At 37.7% G+C, this 22,343-nt stretch overlaps 3 protein-coding genes across 8 annotated transcripts in view; 1 reads left to right on the forward strand and 2 right to left on the reverse strand.

The window, feature by feature from the left end:
* Window positions 1–624: 624 nt before the first annotated feature.
* LOC121328226 (transmembrane protein 26-like) lies at window positions 625–3,691 on the reverse strand. The gene is made up of 3 exons (XM_041272775.1): window positions 3,201–3,691; window positions 1,849–1,993; window positions 625–1,534 (listed from the first exon to the last, which is right to left on the reverse strand). Exons 1-3 carry the CDS (start codon window positions 3,392–3,394, stop codon window positions 848–850), a joined length of 1,026 nt encoding a protein of 341 aa, XP_041128709.1. The 5' UTR covers window positions 3,395–3,691; the 3' UTR covers window positions 625–847.
* A 1,936-nt stretch (window positions 3,692–5,627) lies between these two features.
* On the reverse strand, window positions 5,628–15,849 carry LOC121328302 (gamma-aminobutyric acid receptor subunit delta-like). 2 transcript variants are annotated; one of them, XM_041272909.1, is made up of 9 exons: window positions 15,404–15,849; window positions 10,221–10,333; window positions 9,095–9,162; window positions 8,471–8,691; window positions 8,076–8,158; window positions 7,779–7,916; window positions 7,122–7,277; window positions 6,668–6,885; window positions 5,628–6,234 (listed from the first exon to the last, which is right to left on the reverse strand). In XM_041272909.1, the coding sequence occupies exons 1-9, from the start codon at window positions 15,469–15,471 to the stop codon at window positions 5,935–5,937; spliced, it is 1,365 nt and encodes a 454-aa protein (XP_041128843.1). In that variant the 5' UTR covers window positions 15,472–15,849; the 3' UTR covers window positions 5,628–5,934. The 2 variants fall into 2 exon arrangements, with proteins under 2 accessions (XP_041128843.1, XP_041128844.1); XM_041272910.1 differs by lacking the exon at window positions 10,221–10,333 and having other exon boundaries at window positions 15,404–15,847.
* Window positions 15,850–20,934: 5,085 nt separating this feature from the next.
* The window catches only part of LOC121328267 (cilia- and flagella-associated protein 74-like), a 40,218-nt gene continuing 38,809 nt past the window's right edge, over window positions 20,935–22,343 (forward strand). For 4 of the 5 annotated variants that reach the window (XM_041272852.1, XM_041272855.1, XM_041272854.1 and 1 more), the window contains exons 1-2: window positions 20,935–21,003; window positions 21,687–21,734. In XM_041272852.1, the coding sequence (XP_041128786.1) occupies window positions 21,710–21,734 (25 nt within the window). In that variant the 5' untranslated portion in view covers window positions 20,935–21,003; window positions 21,687–21,709. The remainder of the gene's footprint in view (window positions 21,004–21,686; window positions 21,735–22,343) is intronic. The other variant, XM_041272853.1, reaches the window with a different exon arrangement.

The following is a 22,343-nucleotide window of genomic DNA, read 5'->3' on the forward strand; positions in this document are numbered from 1 at the left end:
GGTGCTGTAACACAAATAGAACAGGGAAACAGAGAAATAAATATACCCTGCTCAAGAAAAATCATATCAGTCTGGTTCAAAATATTGATACGTTACATCTATAACATGTCTATTAGGAAATATGTACAAGCACAAGACAATTCCAAGTATGCAGAATCAATAATTAGGTTACTTTAACTGTTTCTAATGCTCCACAGTGCTGTATAGATACATTCACAATAGTTAGTTTCTCAGTAGTTCAATGCGTTATTATGATATGGGTTGTATTCAGTAAACTTTAGTCAAATTAATATAAATTGAAGGACATACTGTAGTTTATTTTGTATAGAATATATTTGTTTTACTATTCCTTTATTTGTTCACCAATTTTAGTTATACAAAGCAGCTCAATCATTTACCAAAATGATCATTGTGTTATATTTGCTATACAAATGCAATGCACATCTATAGAATCACTACAATAGTATCTACACTATCTGCATGTAGCTGGGTAGTTACAGTATATTATATTCACAATCCCATATATAGAAACCCTAAAGAGGAGCTCTATTATCATTTAACATATTTGCATTTTTCATATATATATACAGTTACCATATCCAACTATTAGTGATGCTTAAATTCTCAAATATCATTACCTAATGTTAAAAAGAAATTCTTTTAAAATGTGACTGTGAATACCATCTCATTTTGAGGGTGTCCATTACTTTAAACTAAAACCCATAAGCTGTTAGAGCAGGGCTAGGCAACACTGGTTCTTAGAGTCCACTCACTGCAAGACTCTTTCAATCAGGTCCCTTGGTTGATATTTAGCAGTTAAATAATTAAGAAACCGGTTGGAACAAAGTCACGCAACGGATCGGACCGGAAGCTCCAATGTTGCCTTGTCTTGGGTTAGAGATGCGGTTTGAAAATGTTCTCGTGGTCTTTCAGCAGCGTCATCGGAGTGGTCCTGCTGCCTCCCCCTGCGGCTCTTCTCACACTGAACCACGACGATCCTGTAGATCTCAATCATGACGATGAGGATGTTCTTGCAAGTGAAGAAGATCATGAGCTGGTTGAGCACATTCTCCCGAGCCATCAGGTAGAGCCGATAGAAGAGAAAGGGGCCGTCCTGCATCCCCACGGTGACCAGCAGACTCCACACCTCGCTGGAGCAGCAGGACACGCAGCCGCTGCCTACGGGACTCTCCAGCCGCGGCTCTTTGCCAGCCTCCGAGGGGAAGCTGACATCCAGGGGAGAGCTGTGGGGTTTTGTTTGGGTCAAGACCAGAGGGAATTGCATGAGAGCCCAAGTGAAGAGGCTCAAGCCGATGAGCAGGATGCCATGGTTGGTCTCCACCTCCGGCTCTTTGAAGGTGTCGAAAATATCTAGGATGTCGGCCCCCAGTCCCACGTAGACCATGAGCAGCTGGGAAAGCTGGTCCCGGGACATGTCACCCTTTGGCATGAGCCATCGGCCCAAAACTAATACAATCAACATTGTCTGCTCCAACCCAGCAGCCCAGTTTTGAGGGTTCAGGCAAATCAGCTCCTGGTTCAACAACATATTAGAAAATAGCTGTCATATTTTATTGATGAGGCAAGGCAGCCAATAAGGTTCATGTAATAACCTCCTTTACCCCCCTCTCATAATCTGTGATCTGTGGTATATTATATCAACTACAACAAGGTCAATGAAGACAGAACACAAAGACTTCAACTTCTTTTTTTATGAATACCTTAATAATTGTTACAGTGTGTCTGGGGTTTGTGATACAGCACTGTACCACAGATATAGATATTATTAAAGTGAGAAAAACAAACAGACATTGTAAGTCTTGTTCATGCACCGCATGCTTTACCTACCACAGGTATTGGCAGATTGGGTGGCAGATCATGTGTACCCCCGTGAGAGGCGTTGGCTGACAGTTTCGACTGCAACAAATTGAGTTCCAGAAACCAGATTGAAGGGATCACTGTGCTCAAGTACAGAAACACCATAGGGGAGAACCTACAGATATTGAGGAAAGAGCTTTTGTAGTATTTCCATTCATGATGGTCAAGGAAAGAACCACTGACCAGCAGTAAAATCACAAAATATCGGAAACATTTAAACAAATGTTTATCGAAGGTATTGCACGTGTTAAAAACATGCCACGCCCATGAGAATTAATATGACGGTACCATATTCTGATATTACAGTTTATTCATCATAATTTGGTACAGGCAATAAAACTGAATGAAAATGGATGTAGGATTAAGGTTAAGGGTTAAAAATGGCCATCACTATTCAGCTCAGGGGTGGCCAATCACATCCTGGAGAGCCATTTCACTACGGGATTAACAGCTGAGATAATTAACGACTTTGAGTCTTGATGGAGGGTTAATTGGCTCATAAACAATTAAGAACAGGGTTGCAAATGCTCATTTTTGAAAATCTGATATTTTAATTTGACACTTACCAAGGGACTCAAACATTATCAGTAAAACAAACCCAAATCGGAAAGCACAAACCTAACAGCTTGAAAAAAAATACTCCTAGCTATAATCATTCCATTTTAAAAAGGTCCGGTTCATTAAAAGGGAACTGCTTGCTGCTTTAAGATAATGAGACCACATTAGGACTACAGCATTCAAATATTGTAGTTATGCAGAATTATTTCATTACAAAAGCGATCTAAATACTGCCACTGTTTATATAATATATTTCTGTATATTTATTATAGATCCTTGCAATCCTCGCTCACCTGGGGATTGTGAGAAGTGTTAATTCGTGCATGAATGCATGCCACATACATGTGATCAAGATCATTTGCTACAAAGGGACATGGAATGAACAGGCATGAATAAAAATGAATTACTTGAGAACTCAAAGGAAGTGCATAACATATTCAGGTGTTACTCCTGTGGTGTTCAGCCAGAATTCATTATTCTAAAGTGTTATCCTTTAAGATAGGGGTCTCCACCACTAGTCCTGGAGAGCTACATGGTCTTCTAGTTTTCATCTCAAACAAACTCTCAGTTACTTCATTGCACCAATCATTGGCTTAATTAGTCAAGATCAACAGGTGTTGCAGATCTTCAGCCATTGAAGACATCTCAATCAGCAGTAATGTGGCACCTCTTGAGTGTTTTAAATGACTGCTGTATTTAGTTGTGCCGCTGTGCAGATCAATGGAACATGTTTTGTAACTTATTTTTTTAGGACCTGCTCTTACCATTTCCACTCTCCGTTCTGTGTGCATTTCAGTGTGACTGCCATCTCGACGCCCAGGAGCCCCACTCCGATCAGCAGGAGCCAGTAGATGGGTTCTCCTTTCACCGAGACCACCCGCCACACTGTCACCATGCCGTGGACAGCAAACAGAACGCGACTGAGTGTGGCCAAAAGGAGGTTCAGCAACTGACACATCTTGGTGGAGATCTAATAGAAAAGCTAGGGCGAGTGAGAAAGAGCAGTGATAAGCGCTATATATATATAAAGACCTCTAACAGGGAATTGCTCTTCACATTTATGAATTGAAAGGGATTGACAAAGCGGTTATTTTATAAATGCAGCGTATTGTAAGAAAAACAAACTCCATATATTAGCTGTACTAGGAACAGTGGATATAGTGGATATCAACATTGACTGTATATAGATTTACACTGTATGGAGATCAGATGTTTTTTGAAATCAACATTTTTCCAAATTTTAGATAAATGGAACAATTGTATAGTATAGTTTACTTATATGACAAAGTAACAAATGTATCCAGAATGTATCCAGTCGTTAATCTGCCCTCATCACAAACTAACCTAAAATGAATAAATATGGTATATAAAGTATACTATTATATAACTATTGGCCAGTTGTTAATTATGTGGTCTCTACTTTGTGTACAGATATATTTTGGCAATAAGACTTCACTTGGTTATAACACTGGGTTATTTTATTCTTTTAGTATTTTAAACTTGAAATACATTGAATACATTTACAGACGTGGTTTAGGATATACAAAACTTACCGTATGTATTATATTTGATCTCCAGTCTGATTTTCTCTGCTCCCGATCTCCTTATCCAGAACTGTTTATTGAGGCTACAGGGAATGTACCTGCTCCCAGATGTTCCCAGATGTTTTATTTCTCACAGATCCACAGACAAATGAAAAAAGTATATGTCCATCACAAAAGCCCATCAAAACCTCTTTTAGAATATCCAGCTGGACAAACGCTCAGTGTCGTAAACGCAGATCTGTTTATATTTAGTGATACTGGCTCACATGTCTTGTGTGACCCGTAGAACATGTTCTGGTTTCTGTGAGGAGGTACCCCTGTGTCAGTGTTTGAAAAGGACGAGGTTGAAGGGGTCTGGGGTTTTTCATGCTAAAGGAAACGGGGTGTAACGTGTGTGTGGTTTGCAATGAATGGCTTAGAGATAAAGAAGCATTGACCAAAACCCCTTTGAAACTGTTAATATGTAAACCAGCCCTTATTATGTCATCATTTGAACTATGGCTAACAAAGCTATCTCCGAGTAAAAATAACAGCACGTAGTAAACCTTGTAGTTATATCAGGGTTATTCCCTTCCCCACCCAAGAGATGTCTCAACCCATCAATACCCTTCAAGATAAACGTGTTCAGGCAGCGTGTTTTGAGTTGCTCATATGTCTCAAACACAGGACGCATGGAAAAAGTTCTGCAATTCCTGATACCAACAACAGCAAACTTTCACATCCCTGCAAATTTCAAAGGTGTAGTTAGGAATTTGTAAACTGTGCATCATTGTCCTTACTTCAGTGAGAATGTGGAATCGTTTTTGACTGCTTTCGCACACGGACGACACAAATTGCATTCTAGTTGTCATTTTTTATTTCCTCATTGTGGTCCCCCTGGCTTGTTTCTTGCCAGTACTCTACATTGGCAAGATAACATAACGCAAGCTAAAAGAATATGTGCCACATATTATATCACATCGCAAAAAACCTAGCCAAGCAATGTTTTTGTTTTTTTTTGTTTTTTTAATGAGCAAATCAAAACAGATCAAGTCTTTGCAATGCTGTAGCTGCTTCAGTTTAGTTGATGTTTTCAAATAGGATAGGCAGAAAACATGAGGGTTCTGGATTGGTCAGAAAAATAAACAATTGATGAGTAACAAAAGGAAAAATACACCGTTACCAAAATGACCAAACCTGAAATAACAAATAAGTGCCTGGTAGTCTGAGGTTCCCAATCGCAGTTGATGTTTTTCTCTTGAACTGAAGAACCAGAGGGAAACCTCTCTTAGGTGTTTTAATACAGACAGAGAGGGTATGAGAAGATGAGAATACATCCAATGTGTAAAACTAGAAACAAGAACTGTAGGCAGTTCACAAACAGAGAAGTGTCTTCTGCATAGCAGAAGAAGAAAATACATGCACAACAGTTAAATTCTACTTGATGGCACCGGAGGAAAAAACAGCAGGCTTCCCCATCTCCATTCTGTATTCAGCGCCAAAAAAGTGCAAAAATAGAATACACATATTAAACAATTCATGCACCACCCAGAAAATGACACACAGCTGTTGTGTAGCTATTAGCTTCAGGATCATACGTTGTCAAGTTCACAACCAGCTGACCTCCTGTTGAAGAAATTGGTTGTAAAATAAGACGCCACCAACAGGTCAGGCAAGTTCCATTTAATGTTATCTGTTGATAAATGATACATTACGATCCGTTATTTGCACACGTGGCTTTGGATTCTGGGTTACAGTATCGGATCAGTAGCTGTTGCTTTTTGCATGTACATTATTATATTGAATGAAGTCAGAAAAGTCATAAACTTTTTCATAAACTGAAAGGTCACTGTTAGACCCAGTGTTTCAGCTTCCACTTTCGTTAGATCACATGGTAGAAATAACTCGGGGAGATTGATGTTCGGAACAGCTGCATCAGTCTGCCTGGCTATTTCTACTGTGTACTGTATCATATTTACATGGTGTAGGCCACCCAGTAGATGACATTGACAGCAGCAAAGGCCGCAGGGAACACGGCTCTTGAATAGATATCGATGGTGTCCGCGCCAATGGGTTTGAATATGGGCTTCTTCTCTGTCTTGGTGTCATGCTTCTTTGACTTTGTCTTGCCATTCTCGACCTCATCTGTGCCGTAGGGAACCCCAGGGGGCTTTTGGGCCCGGTGCTGCCGGTTAGAAATCATCAAGTCCTGGTTCATGCCGGCCATTGAAAGGGAGAAGAGCACCATGGCTTGTTTGCCATTTTTTACAAAGGACTGTAAAAAAAAAAAAAAAAAAAGCTGTAATACACAAAATACACATAAATCTTGATATTTGTGGCTTGGGGCTGAATTGATCAAAAATGAACGAATCAGTATTTGCTATGGTGTTTTATCTTTTGTGGAAAACTTCTAATATTAGAAACTTGGAAATAATCCATTCCATTTAGGATTGATTCTAACTCGCTCAATAATAATAATAATAATAATAATAATAATAATAATAATAATAATAATAATAATAAATGTTAATTACAGTATCTGACACACAAAGATGCTAATTTAAAGTCGATTTGACAACATGTTATTTTGCTCTGGGGATCTGGGGTATACTGAGAGTAGTATACTAAATTTACAATCTGCTGTCCTCACGATGACCCTGTGAATGCTGAATGGACCCACTGTACTGTGAAATGAGGAACAAACCCACCTCTGCTCCAGATTTGTTTGCCTTGATCTTCGTTCTCGGTTTCCGCATGTACTTGTAGTCGGCGTTATAGTGAGCAAAGGCATACTCCACCAGGGCGGCGAACACGAACACGTAGCAGATCCAGAAGTAAACGTCCAGGGCTTTGATGGCAGACGCTCTCGGAAGAGACGACCTGGCGCTGACCATGAGGGTGGTCATTGTGAGGACCGTGGTGATTCCTGGGAAAAGAGAAGCCATCATTTAAACTAAGGGTCAAACGAGCAGAATCCTTAAAAAAACAATGTTGCAAATTGCATTTGATAAAGCAGTCCCTGTGTGTCATATAATCATGCATCATATTTTCGGAGTATAACTAAAGATATGAGGGTCTACTTTTCTCCTTGTCTGACACCAAATACAGAGCCAATCTTACCAGTAGTTTTACTTGGAAACTGTATATATATACAAAACTTACCTAACGATACCCTTGCAGGCACAGCTGATTGGCTAATCCAAAAGGAAACCCAAGACATGGCGACCAATAAGATGGAAGGCATATAGGACTGCATAATGTAAATGCCTCGATTCCGCCGTAACTGGAAACGAAGACTTAGCCTGGGAAACCTGCCGGCTAGGCAGAAGCACAGGTATTAAAAAAAATGGCAAATTCACATGGATTCTATACAGACAACAGGATTCAACTAGTTTCTCACTTTGCTAGACAATTGAGTACAGGTGAGAGTTGCTGTAATTATGGTTGATTAAGACAGTAGATGTCATACGGACTTGGGTTTAAAGCAATTGATTGTTTTTTTATAACTGGGATTTATTAAGCCTTTCACCATTCAGTTAACAGATGCACTTAACATGCAGAGCTTTGAAGTTCTTAAGGAGATATATGAAGATTTATTTTTAATTAGGGCAGTTCAGCAAACATAAAGGTCATTTTAGCTGTTTCTGGTGATATAACTGATTACATTCTTACAGGTCTAAAAGAGTCAAATAATTAAGTATTATTTAAATACAGACACATTAGGGTATGTTTAGACTACATAAGTGATCCGAGTCCATTAATCGAAGGTTGAGGGAGAAAACCTTCCACTGTCTGAATAACAGCTTGACATGTTCTTACCAGATTTGAAGTTCATAACCTCTGTGTCAAATCTGTAGTCCGTGATGGTAAACTGAGACAGCTCGAGTTTATCCAGTCCATGGATTTGATCCTGGTTCTCTGACCAATGATAGACGATATCTTCAGAAGAGTAGCCATCTGAGATGAAAATATACATATATATAAAGAAGAATATTGGCTCCAGGGTGAGAGTGCTTTAGATGACTCCTCTGCCAAGCCACATTCATTATTGTTGTGAGATGAATTGATATGAGCAGTACTTTTTGGCAGGCTTGGTAGCCTCCTAATGTAACTTACAGCTCTCCAAATCCAGCATGCATTCCTGTTCATCCATTGGGTACTTGGTGAGATCCATGTCACATGCAACTGTCGAGGTAATTCTGAAAGAGAATAACAGTAGCTATGTTATCTTGCAAGTAAATCGGTTCTCAAATGAGCTTGGAGGGAATTCTAAGAACAAGAGAAGCCATGCATATATATTATAACGCATCGTATGATTCCATATGGAGTCATCAACAGCTGTGCATCTGACGTCAGCATTATCAAGACATCCTGAATGGGGAACTTGATAGGTCCAAATAATCGTTCTTCAAAGCATGTTTTAAATCGAAAGGCATTTTCATCTCCAGTCAAACGCATTAGTAAATAATTCCAATAACAAGGTAACTGCGTGATCTCTGAGATATCCGTACCTAATGCTGTACAGGATAACTCCGTCGGGCTGCAGGCGGATGAGCTTGTTCTCCACAGTGACGTCATGAAACCAGGCGGATTTGGCGTTGACGATGAACGTGTCCGGCAGCCACAGCTTCTCCACGAAGCGGCTGTCCAGCCCCAGAGTCTTGTTGGTGTGGTTGTACGAGAGCCTGTCGTCTCGCCAGCTTTGACGGAGATACACCGTCATTGTGTACTCCTTCAAAGAGACCCAGAAGAGTGGTATAAACGATAAGCAGTGACGCTTAAAAAAGATGAAATCTAACAAGAACAAATGCATTCACCCTGCAATGGCAATTTTGCCAGAATGATACATGTTTGAAACCATACAGCCAAGGCTGTCCTATTGAAGCCTGTGGTATTTTGTATCACTGTTTGGACCTGATTAAAATGGGATACAAGCTGTGACATGAGAATCAAACATAAATAAAACTTTACATGAACGGAAATGAGCAAATGTTGATTTGCATGCAAAGCTTTTCTTGATAAAAGAAACGACTTGTCTTGCTGGTTGTTATTCAACAGGCCAGCTTAGCAAACATGTTGTTCCTTATTGTTTAAGACAAGGGCTCACTTATTAAAAGGGGAAAATTATACATTACCATGTTAACTTCCGAGATGTGATCAATGCTAGCTACTTCTATAGCCATGGCTACATTCACCGGAGGACCTGTGCAAAATACACAGAAATTCAAATAAGCAAAAGCTACTGAAACTGAATTATTATTATGACAACGCACAGCACATAATAATTATTTAGCCAGGTTATACTGGTATTGTCCAAATATCTCAAAATATGTTTATTGCCAAAGGTTAATTCTAGATTTTGGTGGCATTAAGATTTGAATAGAAGTATTACTCTGATATGGTAGATTATCAAAAATATTGACCAGCTTTAGGCATTTATTATGTATTTATAAGGAGGATAAAAGCCCAGTTCAATTACTCACAGGTCAAAAATGTAATGAGATCATTACACTGCTGTTACAGCATGCTGGGAAGGGACAGAGAATAAATAAGAAGGGTTCTGTGATCTATATCCAGTACTGTAAGCAGGTCTGATATTAACTGGAATGACAGCGGTGTGTGAAGGTTGAGCGTCAATACCACTGATCGTTTTCTTTGAGATTAACAATATCTGAATTTAGTAAGTAACATAATGTCGATACACCGCTAACTCTGTACTTCCAAAGCCAGTCAAGTCTACGGATAATATTTATTTTAAAAATATATATTTTATTTAATGTATTCCGGGGGGGGGGGGGGGACACCTTTCGTAAAAGATTTAAAGGCGTAGTCGTTATAGCAACCTGTACTCTATTCAACAAGCCAATACAGATGGGCTCTATTGTAAACTTTACTGTAGCTCAGACAAAGAGACAAATCTGCTTAATCACTGTAACCTTTCTCGTTAATGTAATTTATACAAATGATAATTACGCTTGAAGGAGGATTAATAGGCCAGTTAATTGTGGAATATAAGTTCTGATCTAATTCAATGTCTTAGGTCATTTTTATATACTTGTTTTAAGTTTGGAACTTTTAAAAAGTTTCACGATTATTATTATTATTATTATTATTATTATTATTATTATTATTATTATTATTATTATTATTTCCTTGATTTTGTGAGCAGCATATAAGCAAATCATTTAAACAGCATTTTTTTCAGAGCACCACCCCTTCCTGAACACTTTATGCAATGATAACAATATAGTTCAAACCCACCTCCTATCCCTGGGCGGAAATTCCGAGCATACCCTTTCATCAAATCATCCAGATTAGGAAGCCAGTATATTTCAATGTCTGTTCCGATATACTCGCCAATGTCATTCATGGCCCTAAACAAACAACAAAAAGAATGCTTAAGGTCTCTTTCTATAGGCGCTGCGTGTTACAGGTCGAAGCATATATAAGGGAAGGAAACATTAATAAATTGCAGTCCAGTTTCTTATCAGTCTAATTGTAACTGCTAGTTTGTCCACCAGAGGGCAGTGTGATCTTCAGGTCCTGCCGGAATACCTGACCACAGCATCTTTACATCATAGTTGAGCCATGCCAGACTCAGCTCCCACCAAAAGCATGCGCTTCTAGAGTTTTCTGCCTTCATGTTTAAAGCATCATCAGTTTACTGGTGTGTTGCTTTATGGATACTGGTACAGACCCAAATCCTGCACGCCAAGACTGTTCAAAACAATTACATTTTATTGTAACAGTATTTAATTTTTTTGTGTTTCTTTTTCATTTCATTTAGACACTGCACAGCTGCTTTTAATTCATCAATTAATTAATTTCAAGGTTTAAAAAGTGAAGCAGCCATTCCTTAGTGCCCTTTGTGTTTGGGAGCCATGCATAAACAAGCTGACAATTCGGTCAAAGGGTCTGACAATTAAATAAAATGAATGTACGGCATTGTGGATGTATTCAGGACAGTCTAAATAAATCCCTGCACTCTACTGTCAAACTGTGGATTCTGGAACATTCAGAGACATTGCAACACATTCCACAGCATTTGGACAGAATATGAAAAAACAGTGCCTTCAATTAATTTGCTTTTGCTTCAACTAATTTATAACTCAGTACCCTCTGTGACTCCATTAAATTCAGCAGAAATGTAGACAATAACTCTTTTATCTAAATGAGACAGAAATGCAATTTTATTTCTGAAAATAAGTACAAAAATTAATTAGTTCCAATTTGGTTTGCATTAAAAATATATAATTGACTTAGTTTGTGAGTAGCAAGAATCCTCTCCAAAAAAAGCCTGCAGGATTGAATTTGCCAAGAGCCGAAGAAGCACTCTTCAGTGATATTTAATTAATAATTATATCTATAGGATAAGTCTTAAAAGCAATTTTAGGTATTTTTGCAGGGTTTCGCTCAATGGGTAGCTGTACACCGAATGAACCACAACACAGCTCACAAATTGTTAAACGCGATTCCCTTTTCTAGTGAACGGGGAGAAAACAGAAAGGAAAGAGTGCGCCTTGATTCTGAAATCTCTAGGGTTTTTTTCATGCTTTCAGGCAAATTAATAATAGTGGGACCTGAACTGTCTGCCCTGCATCGCTTTTGTGCAAACTCAAAAAGAAACTGGCTTCTCTTTTTCATTTATTCCCAGTATGTTTTGGCATTGTCTAGAAACCCATACCAGTGTCTCTTCACTAGTTATGATTCAGCCCTCAGGTACGTCTTTAGACGTCTGAAAAAAACAGACCCTCTTACAGTTCTTCTGTTTGTGAAGGGCCCAGGGTTTGTGAAAGCTATAGAATTGATAGCTCTGGACCCTGAAGTCCTCTGTACTCACAAAGCATATTAGTTTGATGCAACTTGCCATAAGAAATTTCCCTTGCCAATGTTCTTTGCTATCCCTGCAAGGGTGCAAAGGTCCATGCAACGCTACCCGTGGGACCAGGTTTAGTGGATGTGCCACTGAGGACTGCAGAAAGGTTATCTTTTTCGTTCAATAACTTCCAAAAACAGGGCTGTTTCAAATCCAACAGGGTTATAAATATCTAATTTACCCTAGTATGTGTCCTCATTGATATAAAACTCAGGATATTATGAGCTTCCTCCGAGACCTGTTCTTCAGAGAGCAAGTGCAAAAGGAAACCAGGTTATGTTAGGCATCTATCTGGAAAATCTTGCTGTGTTAATAATTGGTTAATAATTTAAACAGCCGCATTCGTTTTTAATTCCCATCTGAGTTTGGGGTGTGGGGTAGAATTGTGATTTAAAATAAGGATTAGGTTTAAGTGTGGATACTGCTGGATGCTCCTGAAGCATTTGGTATAGGAAGAATTGATACCTGAGGGTAGACTTCAATAAACACAAAGGTAAGAGATAAAGGAGCGGCTTGACAAGGGAGGTGCAAGGGGCAAACTTTTAATATAGCGTATCAGAAGTCTCATCAGTCCTGAATAAAAGCATGATTCACGTGCTTCCATATCTCACTGATAACAGAGATTAGCTATTCACAGAAGAAAATGGGTAACACTTTTCATTAAGTGTCTCTAATTACTGTGGGTTTTTTTTTTCTTGAAAAATAAACACATTACAAAAACAATGCTTTGCTGATGGAACCTTATAGATACTGAAATCTGTACACAATATTGAAATTCTATAAGCATTAGGGCGTCGCACATTAAAAATACCTCTGCTGCTGACACTGAGTTACACTGTGTGTACTTACTCTAGTCATCCACAGCAAATGCCCACTTAGAGTTCAAAATTATAGGTTAGACTTCAACTATCATTATTTTTTTGGCACATTGAATAACAATGGTTTACTTAAAGGGGCGAATGAAGCATCTAATCACTGTGAAAAGCCATTAATCAGAACATATTTTACATATAAGCCTGTCATTGTCAAGTTGGTGTTTTTGGGGCGGTTTCAGGCTGCAAGTACATATTAAACTGTCCATGAATAATGTACAGTTCAATCACAATGAGAAGGACTAATTGTTATGCAGAGCTACTTAGTAAACATCTATTGTCCGTTCATAAAATCGCAAATAAACTATTAATACATTTTTCATGTTTTCAGATTATTCATGAAGTATTTATTTGATACTTGCTGGTGTCTTGTAACACTTTGTAAATCTTACATTAACACTCTTTCAACATAACGTGCAGGTCAAATACAAAGCGTATTATTTTACTTTGATAAGGACTCATCGTAGCTATCGTTCTGCCCTACAGTAAACAGTAAGCACAGAAAGATAGCACATGCTTTCTCAAACCAAGGTAGAGACAGAAGAAGCCTTCAGTGCAGGTACTTAACAAGTCAGTCCTTTCTGACAGAGATCAATCTTGTAATAGATGAGTATTGCTTTTTACTATATATTCTAGGAGGGGCCTACACTTTGATACATGCAAAATCAGTTCTCTGCTACCTTTTAAGCCACTTGCAAGACTGTATATTAAGTGTCTGTAATTACTGTGTATTTACATAGCAGTTAATCAGTAAACACATGTGTACTTATACATAATTACAATGTTGTCATGCATAGTTACAATGTTCTTAATGTGCTCATTGTAATTTGGTGTAACACATATATATGTAGTATAATATGTTCAGTTCTTTCAGTGACCATGTTAATTCAATGTTTTACTCTATTTGTTTTTTTGGGGGTTTTTTTGCAGTGGCGCCTTAAAAGTTGCTGACAAGGTGCAATAGGAAAATTGACATTCCACAAAAGAACTTCTGTAATTGGTAACAGAATAGAATTTACACCCTGATCATTCCACAAAAGAACGGCTGTCATTGGTAACAGAATGGAACTTACACCCTGATCATTCCACAAAAGAACGGCTGTCATTGGTGACAGAATGGAACTTACACCATGATCATTCCACAAAAGAACGGCTGTCATTGCTAACAGAATGGAACTTACACCCTGATCATTCCACAAAAGAACGGCTGTCATTGGTAACAGAATGGAACTTACACCCTGATCATTCCACAAAAGAACGGCTGTCATTGGTGACAGAATGGAACTTACACCCTGATCATTCCACAAAAGAACAGCTGTCATTGGTAACAGAATGGAACTTACACCCTGATCATTCCACAAAAGAACGGCTGTCATTGGTAACAGAATGGAACTTACACCCTGATCATTCCACAAAAGAACGGCTGTCATTGGTAACAGAATGGAACTTACACCCTGATCATTCCACAAAAGAACGGCTGTCATTGGTGACAGAATGGAACTTACACCCTGATCATTCCACAAAAGAACGGCTGTCATTGGTGATAGAATGGAACTTACACCCTGATCATTCCACAAAAGAACGGCTGTCATTGCTAACAGAATGGAACTTACACCCTGATCATTCCACAAAAGAACGGCTGTCATTGGTGACAGAATGGAACTTACACCCTGATCATTCCACAAAAGAACAGCTGTCATTGGTAACAGAATGGAACTTACACCATGATCATTCCACAAAAGAACGGCTGTCATTGGTAACAGAATGGAACTTACACCCTGATCATTCCACAAAAGAACGGCTGTCATTGGTGACAGAATGGAACTTACACCCTGATCATTCCACAAAAGAACGGCTGTCATTGCTAACAGAATGGAACTTACACCCTGATCATTCCACAAAAGAACGGCTGTCATTGGTGACAGAATGGAACTTACACCCTGATCATTCCACAAAAGAACGGCTGTCATTGGTGATAGAATGGAACTTACACCCTGATCATTCCACTGCTCATTTCAAAGTTCTACAGTTAGTGATTCTTAATAATAACTGTTCTTAACGCATGCCCCGGTATACTGTTAAACAAATTAAATTACTCCTAAAATATATACATATTGTCATTGATAGTTTGTCATGCAGCAAAACCCTTCCAGAGTGTGCTGTTATGAATGTTCATATTCTGTGGTTTACTGACTGTTGACGAGTCAAGATGGTATGTAATCTGTGTACTCTGTGTAATCTGTGTAATCTTCCTTTCTTTTATGTTTTCATTTTATAAAGTGTAAGCGATTAGTGTTAAATTCACTGTCACACTGTATTTCCAAGCTGAATTGTGGAGTGCAGCAAAAACAATTGGATGGGAAAGTTTTTCTTACAATAATAATAATAATAATAATAATAATAATATAATAATAATAATAATAATAATAATAATAACATTATTCATTTCTGTGTATGTTTAGGATACAGCACTTCTCAGCATGCATTTAATTTAACAAATGAAGAAAATTGGTCCAAATTAATGACCTTTAAAACTCCATCATTATCGTATGCAATGCAGCACTTTACCTAAAATAACAACAACAACAACAACAGTGTAGATCATGTGAGAAAAAAAAGGAAAATACCATCATCTCAATGAATAAATAATAAAGGCTCCTGCAATCGTTCTCACTGTGCCTGCTAAAGAAACTTACCTGATAAACTTATACTGCTGGATGGAGAGTACAAGCAGGGATGGCACAATTAAAGTGAGGAACTCCATCTCTTCAGCTCCACAGTAAGTTCTGCCTCACGGTATCAAATCAATGCAATCATGTAGTTAAACCTGGACTGTGCTTTGGATCTCCCATTTCGTGCTCTGCTGCTGCTTTCCCTATGTAGTCTTTGTAGCGCAGTGACTGAACTCCTGTGCAGTACAGGCTGCTTTCCTCCAAGCATTCATACCCACTCTACACTAGCACAGCACACCCTGACTGGACCAAAAACTCAGCTTAACCCTCCCAGTGCTGTCGGTGTTCTCCTCAAGCTGTTTATAAGCTCACAGGGGGAGGACTCAAGTCAAAAAATATAAAACGTTTCTGCAAGGTCGTGTGCAATTATAGTCATGACAAATAAAGTGGCATCAATTAGATTTTTTTTTTTTTTCTCCCTGTGCATTTTTTTTTTTTTTTTTAAATAAGTATTTTAACGACGCCATGTGCGTGTGTTTGTTTATTGAATTGCATGTTCTGGAGTTTCATTTTGTTAATGAAAGGCTCTGAAATTAGAGAAAGGTGGGCCAGTCAGTGAACCGAGCAAGGCGACAAACCTCAGCCAGATCAGTGAAAGCTGCCAACACTGTAGAATCTCATGTTTGAAATTGTTATGCAAATTATGAACAGAACAGTTAGTGTGTAGTGAGCATAATCTTACTAGGCTATTTCGGGGTCTCCTTTCGTTATACAATCCCTCCAGCACAGAGGCATATAAATAGTTAGTGGAAGATTTACGCAAAAGGCAGCTCTAATTTTGTGTGGCCTGTTTTGCAGGTGGAGTACAATAGAGTAGCCTCGTATCTCTAGGCATTTTTTTTTTAAAAGTGGTCTACATGGTTGAAGCGCTGTCCAACACTTTAAAACATTGTCACTTTACACAGAGGAGCAACTCTAGCAGCACTTCACAGTTGAGCTACTAGGCCAGATAGAATTGCATCTTTGGTCCTCAGCCTTGCAGTCATTCATATTTCCAAATGAATAAGCTAATGTTTTCTTGTCTGACTTTATACTGTTGAGTACCAGCATATCAGGTGTATAAAAACAGAGCTTCAAATGGTTACAGTGCCAATGCAGTAATTGTTTTAGTCTTGTATTGATATTGAAGCTTTTGCTGTTTATGCAATACTTACTATTATAATGCAATGTAAAACCCTGTTTGCATGCTTTAATTTTGTATTACTGTTTGTATGATTGTTTGAAGTGTTTTTGTCTTGTTTGAATGACTTGTCGACTTTTGCCATTGATTTACAGTCATTTCTTGCCGCCTTCTCCTTCCAGGACCTGCTTGAAAACCAGGTGTTTCTCTCAAGGGTCCTTTCCTGGTTAAATAAATACATTTGTACATGTGTAAATGTGTTTCTCTAGATCTGTCTCTACCTGGCTTTGCAATTGCGTTGAGCTTTTCTGGATAATACAAACTGCCGAAAGGGCATTTCACAAGGGTAAGCAGGCAGTGGTCCAGCCAAGTTCAAAGGCCATTTTGTCACATGATTTCAATGGAACGAGGAAGTCTGAAGTTTGAATTTTCCCATCAAGTTCACAGACAGGTAGTGATAAAAATGATAATAACTGAATACTGGATCAACAGAATAACTCAACTTAATTGTGAACATCTTAAAAAGGCAAGGGGGAAGGGGGAACTCACAAACACACACACACACACACACACACACACATATTTAGTCACTAGGCATCAGTTAATCAAGATCCAAAATAAGAGAGAATGTTCCCTTGGGCACCACCCACCTTCAGAGAAACCAACGCCTGCCAGCTTCAGCAATCAGATCCAAATTTCCTATTTACGGTGGGTTTTTTTTTTTTGGTTTAGTTTTGTCAATTAGTATAAACTACCCATATTGTATGCTCTGAATGCACACTCACACTGGGGAGTGGGCTGAGAAGTATTGAACTTGTTCTCCAGTGACATTAATTTTAGCCATCGTAATAAAAGGACATACAAGTAGATAAATAGTATAGTGCTGTTGCACATGTGTGAGTCGCGCAGTGTTTAATCTAATTTAAAGATTACTACACTCCATGTCTACGTTTTAATATTTGAAAGACTCAAACCTCAATTTAAAAGAAAACTCCGCACCCAGCCAGCAGTAAAGGAAAACCCTTTTTGCTTTGATTGCTTTCAATTTGCTTTAATGTTTGTTTCTTCGTTAAAATGAAGGTTGTTAAGCCTCTTCCCTCTAAAATAACTGCACAGTGATTCAATTGTCACTCTCGATGAAAAGCACTGAAGCACAGTAAGAATTCCCCCTCTAGCTCTTCAAGCTCATAAAATTCTTGTCATCTACTTTTGCAGCTAAGAGGAGAGAGCAGCTTATGATTTTTCAAATCGCATTGTTTACCCAGTGTTCACTGAGAAATAATTGCCATTAATGGGTCTTGACATGGGCATTTTTAATTAATGTGTGACGTCAGATATTTTTTGAAGTCCTCTTTGTTGAGCGTGTGTGTGTGTGGGTGGGTGGGTGTGTTGTGTGTGAGTTGGCTTGGTCACTGGTCGGTTTGCGTAAAATGATGTCCCATGGATTGATGTCTACTCCCATCCCCTAATACTTTGAGCTGCGGAGAATTACACCATCCATGCACTTAGCCATTTCACCCCAGGGGTATCATTTATCTTAAACATATTCCAAGAGTAATGAACGTCATTATGGGACATCATTACTGCTATAGGAAGGGAATTTGCTTTGGTGAATGAGGTGTACAGAGCATCAGGTTTACTGTTATTTTTCATTTAAATTAACCATTAGCTAAAGCTCAGAACAATAGATTTATTGACCATTAGAGGTTTGATTTTTCGAACCTTGATGCACAAAAGGTACTGTATTAACGATCTAAACAAGGGTGGTCCAGTATAATGACCCAAAACCATGACAGTAAAAGGGATGTACTGCAAGCCTTTGTCTTTGCATGCTTTAAAACCACTCCACTGACAGCTATGAACCTTTCTGAAGCCGGCAAAACCCACATTAGTGGCTCAATGAGTAAACTTCCTGATAATTGAGTGTATTGCATTTAGATACACCATTGTTTAGATGTATTGAATAGACCCCCCTCCAGCTCCTCCTATGGTTTGTTAAAAATACAGTCCCCATGATGGCAGCCTGATCAAACTGCCAGACTATGCCATGATAGTGAAACAGTGAAACAGTAGCAATTTTTACTGCACTGGACAACCGCTAAATGAGGAGTCAAATGGACCAATCATCAAGCAATTAACAGAATAATTACTCAGCCTGAGCTGCCCTACATATCTTTACCTTCACCTGAGTTAATGTCCAATGCTGCTTAACAGAAAGGGCTCAGGGGGGTTATTATGTTTCGAAAGATGCATAAACAGAATTGAATATCATATTTTTTTTGTATTGGATCAATTGTAATTTCAAACGCCATATGTTACCAATGGTGACAGTAAAGTTTACTACTGTGTATAAAAGCTGTTTCATACAAAAAAAAAAACACTATTTAAAAATCAGTGAAGCCCATGGGACACAATGGAAAGCTTAAAGTAAGCTAGCCTGATTTAATCATTCAAAATATATTACATCCCTTTACACCCCAACGAACAACGTTTTATTTTCATTTCCTATTTTTCTAGTTTGTAATTTTTTTTTCACTTCTAGCCAAACACATCCAGTAAGACCAAGAGCTGTGATCACAGTCAATTGTGCATGAAGGTAAGCTATGACTGCTTCTACAGTGATAAAACAATCGAGCCCTTTAGAGCTGTTAACATGCAATTCAGGCTGGCTTTTGAGGAACCCTCGTCCTTTTTAAATGACGTCCTCATTTAAACATGCAACATAAAGAAGTACATTTCAGAACTGCAAATAGAGTATTATTCTATAAAATCTATTGGCTTACTCCTAAACATGTCATCATTATGCTTTATGGAAAATGTGTATCCATAAACTGAAACTAACCATTGTATTGAGTTAGATATATCAATTTAGTGGTGCTTGTATAAACAGTGTATACACATACAATAAACATATATCAATATTATTAAATCACAGCTTGTACTATATAAAAACAAATAAACAAATCTCATCTTACAAGAACTGAAGAGCTGAGCATACTAGGTTTGGTTGTCAAGGGACTTTATTATATAAAGAACATACTGCATATTTCTTTCTTTAGAAGCCAAGCTATTACATGGAAATTCTCTACTGTAGTGTCCTGGATATTGAAAGCTATTCCCCAAACTGAAAGATCTTTTTGTGGTTTACAACACACACACACACACACACACACACACACACACACACACACACACATGCACGCACACACGCACACCATCTCTCTCTCTATTAAGTACATATATAATTCTCATATATGTCCTTGAAAGGGCAATGTAGTGGTTAGCGGTCAGGTTGACCTACTTTTTTTTTTTTTCCAGCATAAATGAAACCAGCGCTTAAAGTCTTAAATTAAACCTTTGCAGCTTAATTCAGACAGGAAAGGTATTTAACTGAATATGATCTGCTTGCATTTTAGATGTACTGAGAAGCTTGAGAGCTCAAGCCACCACTCACTCACTCAGAATAAAACCCACCTATATTGCATCTTGTTTTGGGATGAAAGAGCAAAAAAGTGACAGCAAGAAGAAAAATACAGGGTTACCAGCTTCACAGCATAAAATCAAATCATTTACAGAGACATTTATATTCATTTATGTGTGATGCATGGTGCAGCAGCAGCTAGAAATGATACAGTATAGTGTAGAACATATATATATATATATATATATATATATATTATATATATATATATATATATATATATATATATATATATATTTACTATTGTAGATCATTGCATCAAACTTTCGAGTAACCAAATTAGATCATCTGAAATACTAAAGAATAAAGAAGAATAAACAGATAAATTGACGCAATTTAAGTATAGGTTATTTTTTATAGTTTATTATTACTGGATTTATTATATTTTGGAAATTCAATGCACCAACTCGGTCCTTTTTCTGAAATCATTGTAGCGCCTTTTACTCTTGGTCACTTCAGTTTGCATTTTCAATGCATCATTTGAAATAAAATGTCTGATGAGAGGGGTTAAAAAGCATACAAATGTCACAGTACAGTCGGCTATATTACACCTTTATTGTGTTTTGCCAAAAAGATTACAAATACCCAGCTGCAGAAACTGTAAGTGTTTTTAATGCATTAGCTGGAGCTAAAGTAAAGCATTCGCCAGAACCCGGAAAAAGATAGGACCTTACCATTCAACTTAAAAGGTGGACCATGGTAGAATCACACAATCAATAAGTATCTGCACGTTGTCATTTAAAGAAACATTATATGTATTTATTTTGTAGTAAATAGCTGTATATTTTTAAATGTACGATTTTCTGCCAAAAACGAAGAGGAATCATTTGTAGTGAAGATTTAGTTAAAGTGTTCTCCTGCACGTTGCTGGTAGTGTCTGGTTTCCATGGAGACGTCCTAAACAAACCCGCTGGTGGCTGTGTGCAGGGAATGCGACTGACGGCCGGTATTTCTGTCTTTGCTGTAAGTAAATGAGGAACTTTAATACGTTGTTCAGAATTGCTCGTTTGAATTTTGCCTTTTTGTGTATAATAAAATGTGATATGAATAAGTTATGGTACATAAAATACTTTACCGGCAGGGGTTAATGCTTTTTGACAGATGTTGAAAGAGAACCAATGCTAAGTGTTTTTCTCCCGCGTATCCCTACCCGTCAATGTTTAAACGTCTTTTTTTTTAAATTTGAATTGTTATCATTAGTAATTAACATTGAAACACAAGGGACTGTAAATAGGAAAGATGACAGTATCTGTTTTATAATGCTTCGGGTCCCATTCCAGAGTGGTTTCGACTGTGCATGTGTGGAATTATACCTGACATATCGGGATTCAGAAAAATAATACTAATACTAATAAATAAGTCAGTTAGTTCGTACTGTCGTTAATGAATTCAGCTGTTTGGTATACTGTAGCAGCATAACTTTCTTAGTTAGCATCTGTAAAGGCCTTTTTAGGAACCAAGTTGTACTCTCCAGTTATTATTATTATTATTATTATTATTATTATTATTATTATTATTATTATTATTATTATTATTATTATTTAAATATGCATTTTATTTTTCAAACAAAAAAATGAAGTAGCTAAAAACAAACAAAAAAGGCTAAACGAAATCAGATTTTTTTATTATTATTATTATCTTTTCAGAGGAACCGAGCCCAACGCAGAAAATGTGGACAGATGAAGAAACAGAAGGTTATTTCTTTTCCTTCCGAAATACAGGGTCGATCCAGCTTGCATCCTCCATAGCACACAGTCATAATAATAATAAAAAATAGCTTTTTGTCATCTACAAGAATCTTATCACAGCACAAACATTTTTATTATTGTTTTTGTTTTTACTGTGCCATCGGTTTGGTTATTTTTCAGAAACAAATGATAATGGCTAACCCTGCAATCAGGCAAAGCACATTTCCGGGGTCCGTTTTCTTTTCCAAATTGTGTTTTAGCGGTTGAGCAGTTTGCAATATGCGTTTTGCACTGTTTGAATGTGCCTTTCAGAACAGTTACATTAATTCAGGAGATTACTGCAACTGCATTTTTCGATAAAAATGTAATGAAAACGTTTCCCATAACTCTTTTTTTTCTTTTTTTATCTCCTAAATAAGAAAGTTCTTAAGTATGAAATTGGTATCATATTTATCACAGCAGTTCCAGATTAGTCTATAAGCAATGGATTTTAAAATGTGCTATAGCCTATAGCTTTTAACAGCAGCATTTATTTAGAATTCAAGAGCTCAGGCATAATATCCTCACACCTTGCAGGTTTACTAATTACACAGGATGGTGAAGGCCAGCATTTTG

Source organism: Polyodon spathula, chromosome 16 (assembly GCF_017654505.1).
Source record: "Polyodon spathula isolate WHYD16114869_AA chromosome 16, ASM1765450v1, whole genome shotgun sequence".
Classification (NCBI taxonomy): Eukaryota; Metazoa; Chordata; class Actinopteri; order Acipenseriformes; family Polyodontidae; genus Polyodon; species Polyodon spathula.

Coding starts and splice junctions, on each gene's coding strand:
- LOC121328302 (XM_041272909.1), bottom strand. CDS start 15,471: ATGGAGTTCCTCACTTTAATTGTGCCATCCCTGCTTGTACTCTCCATC. Junction 9,163..10,220: donor TTTCCGCCCAGGGATAGGAG/GTGGGTTTGAAC, acceptor TATTTTGCACAG/GTCCTCCGGTGAATGTAGCC. Junction 8,159..8,470: donor GTTATCCTGTACAGCATTAG/GTACGGATATCT, acceptor ATTCTCTTTCAG/AATTACCTCGACAGTTGCAT.
- LOC121328226 (XM_041272775.1), bottom strand. CDS start 3,394: ATGTGTCAGTTGCTGAACCTCCTTTTGGCCACACTCAGTCGCGTTCTG. Junction 1,994..3,200: donor CAGAACGGAGAGTGGAAATG/GTAAGAGCAGGT, acceptor CAATATCTGTAG/GTTCTCCCCTATGGTGTTTC. Junction 1,535..1,848: donor CCAATCTGCCAATACCTGTG/GTAGGTAAAGCA, acceptor TTGTTGAACCAG/GAGCTGATTTGCCTGAACCC.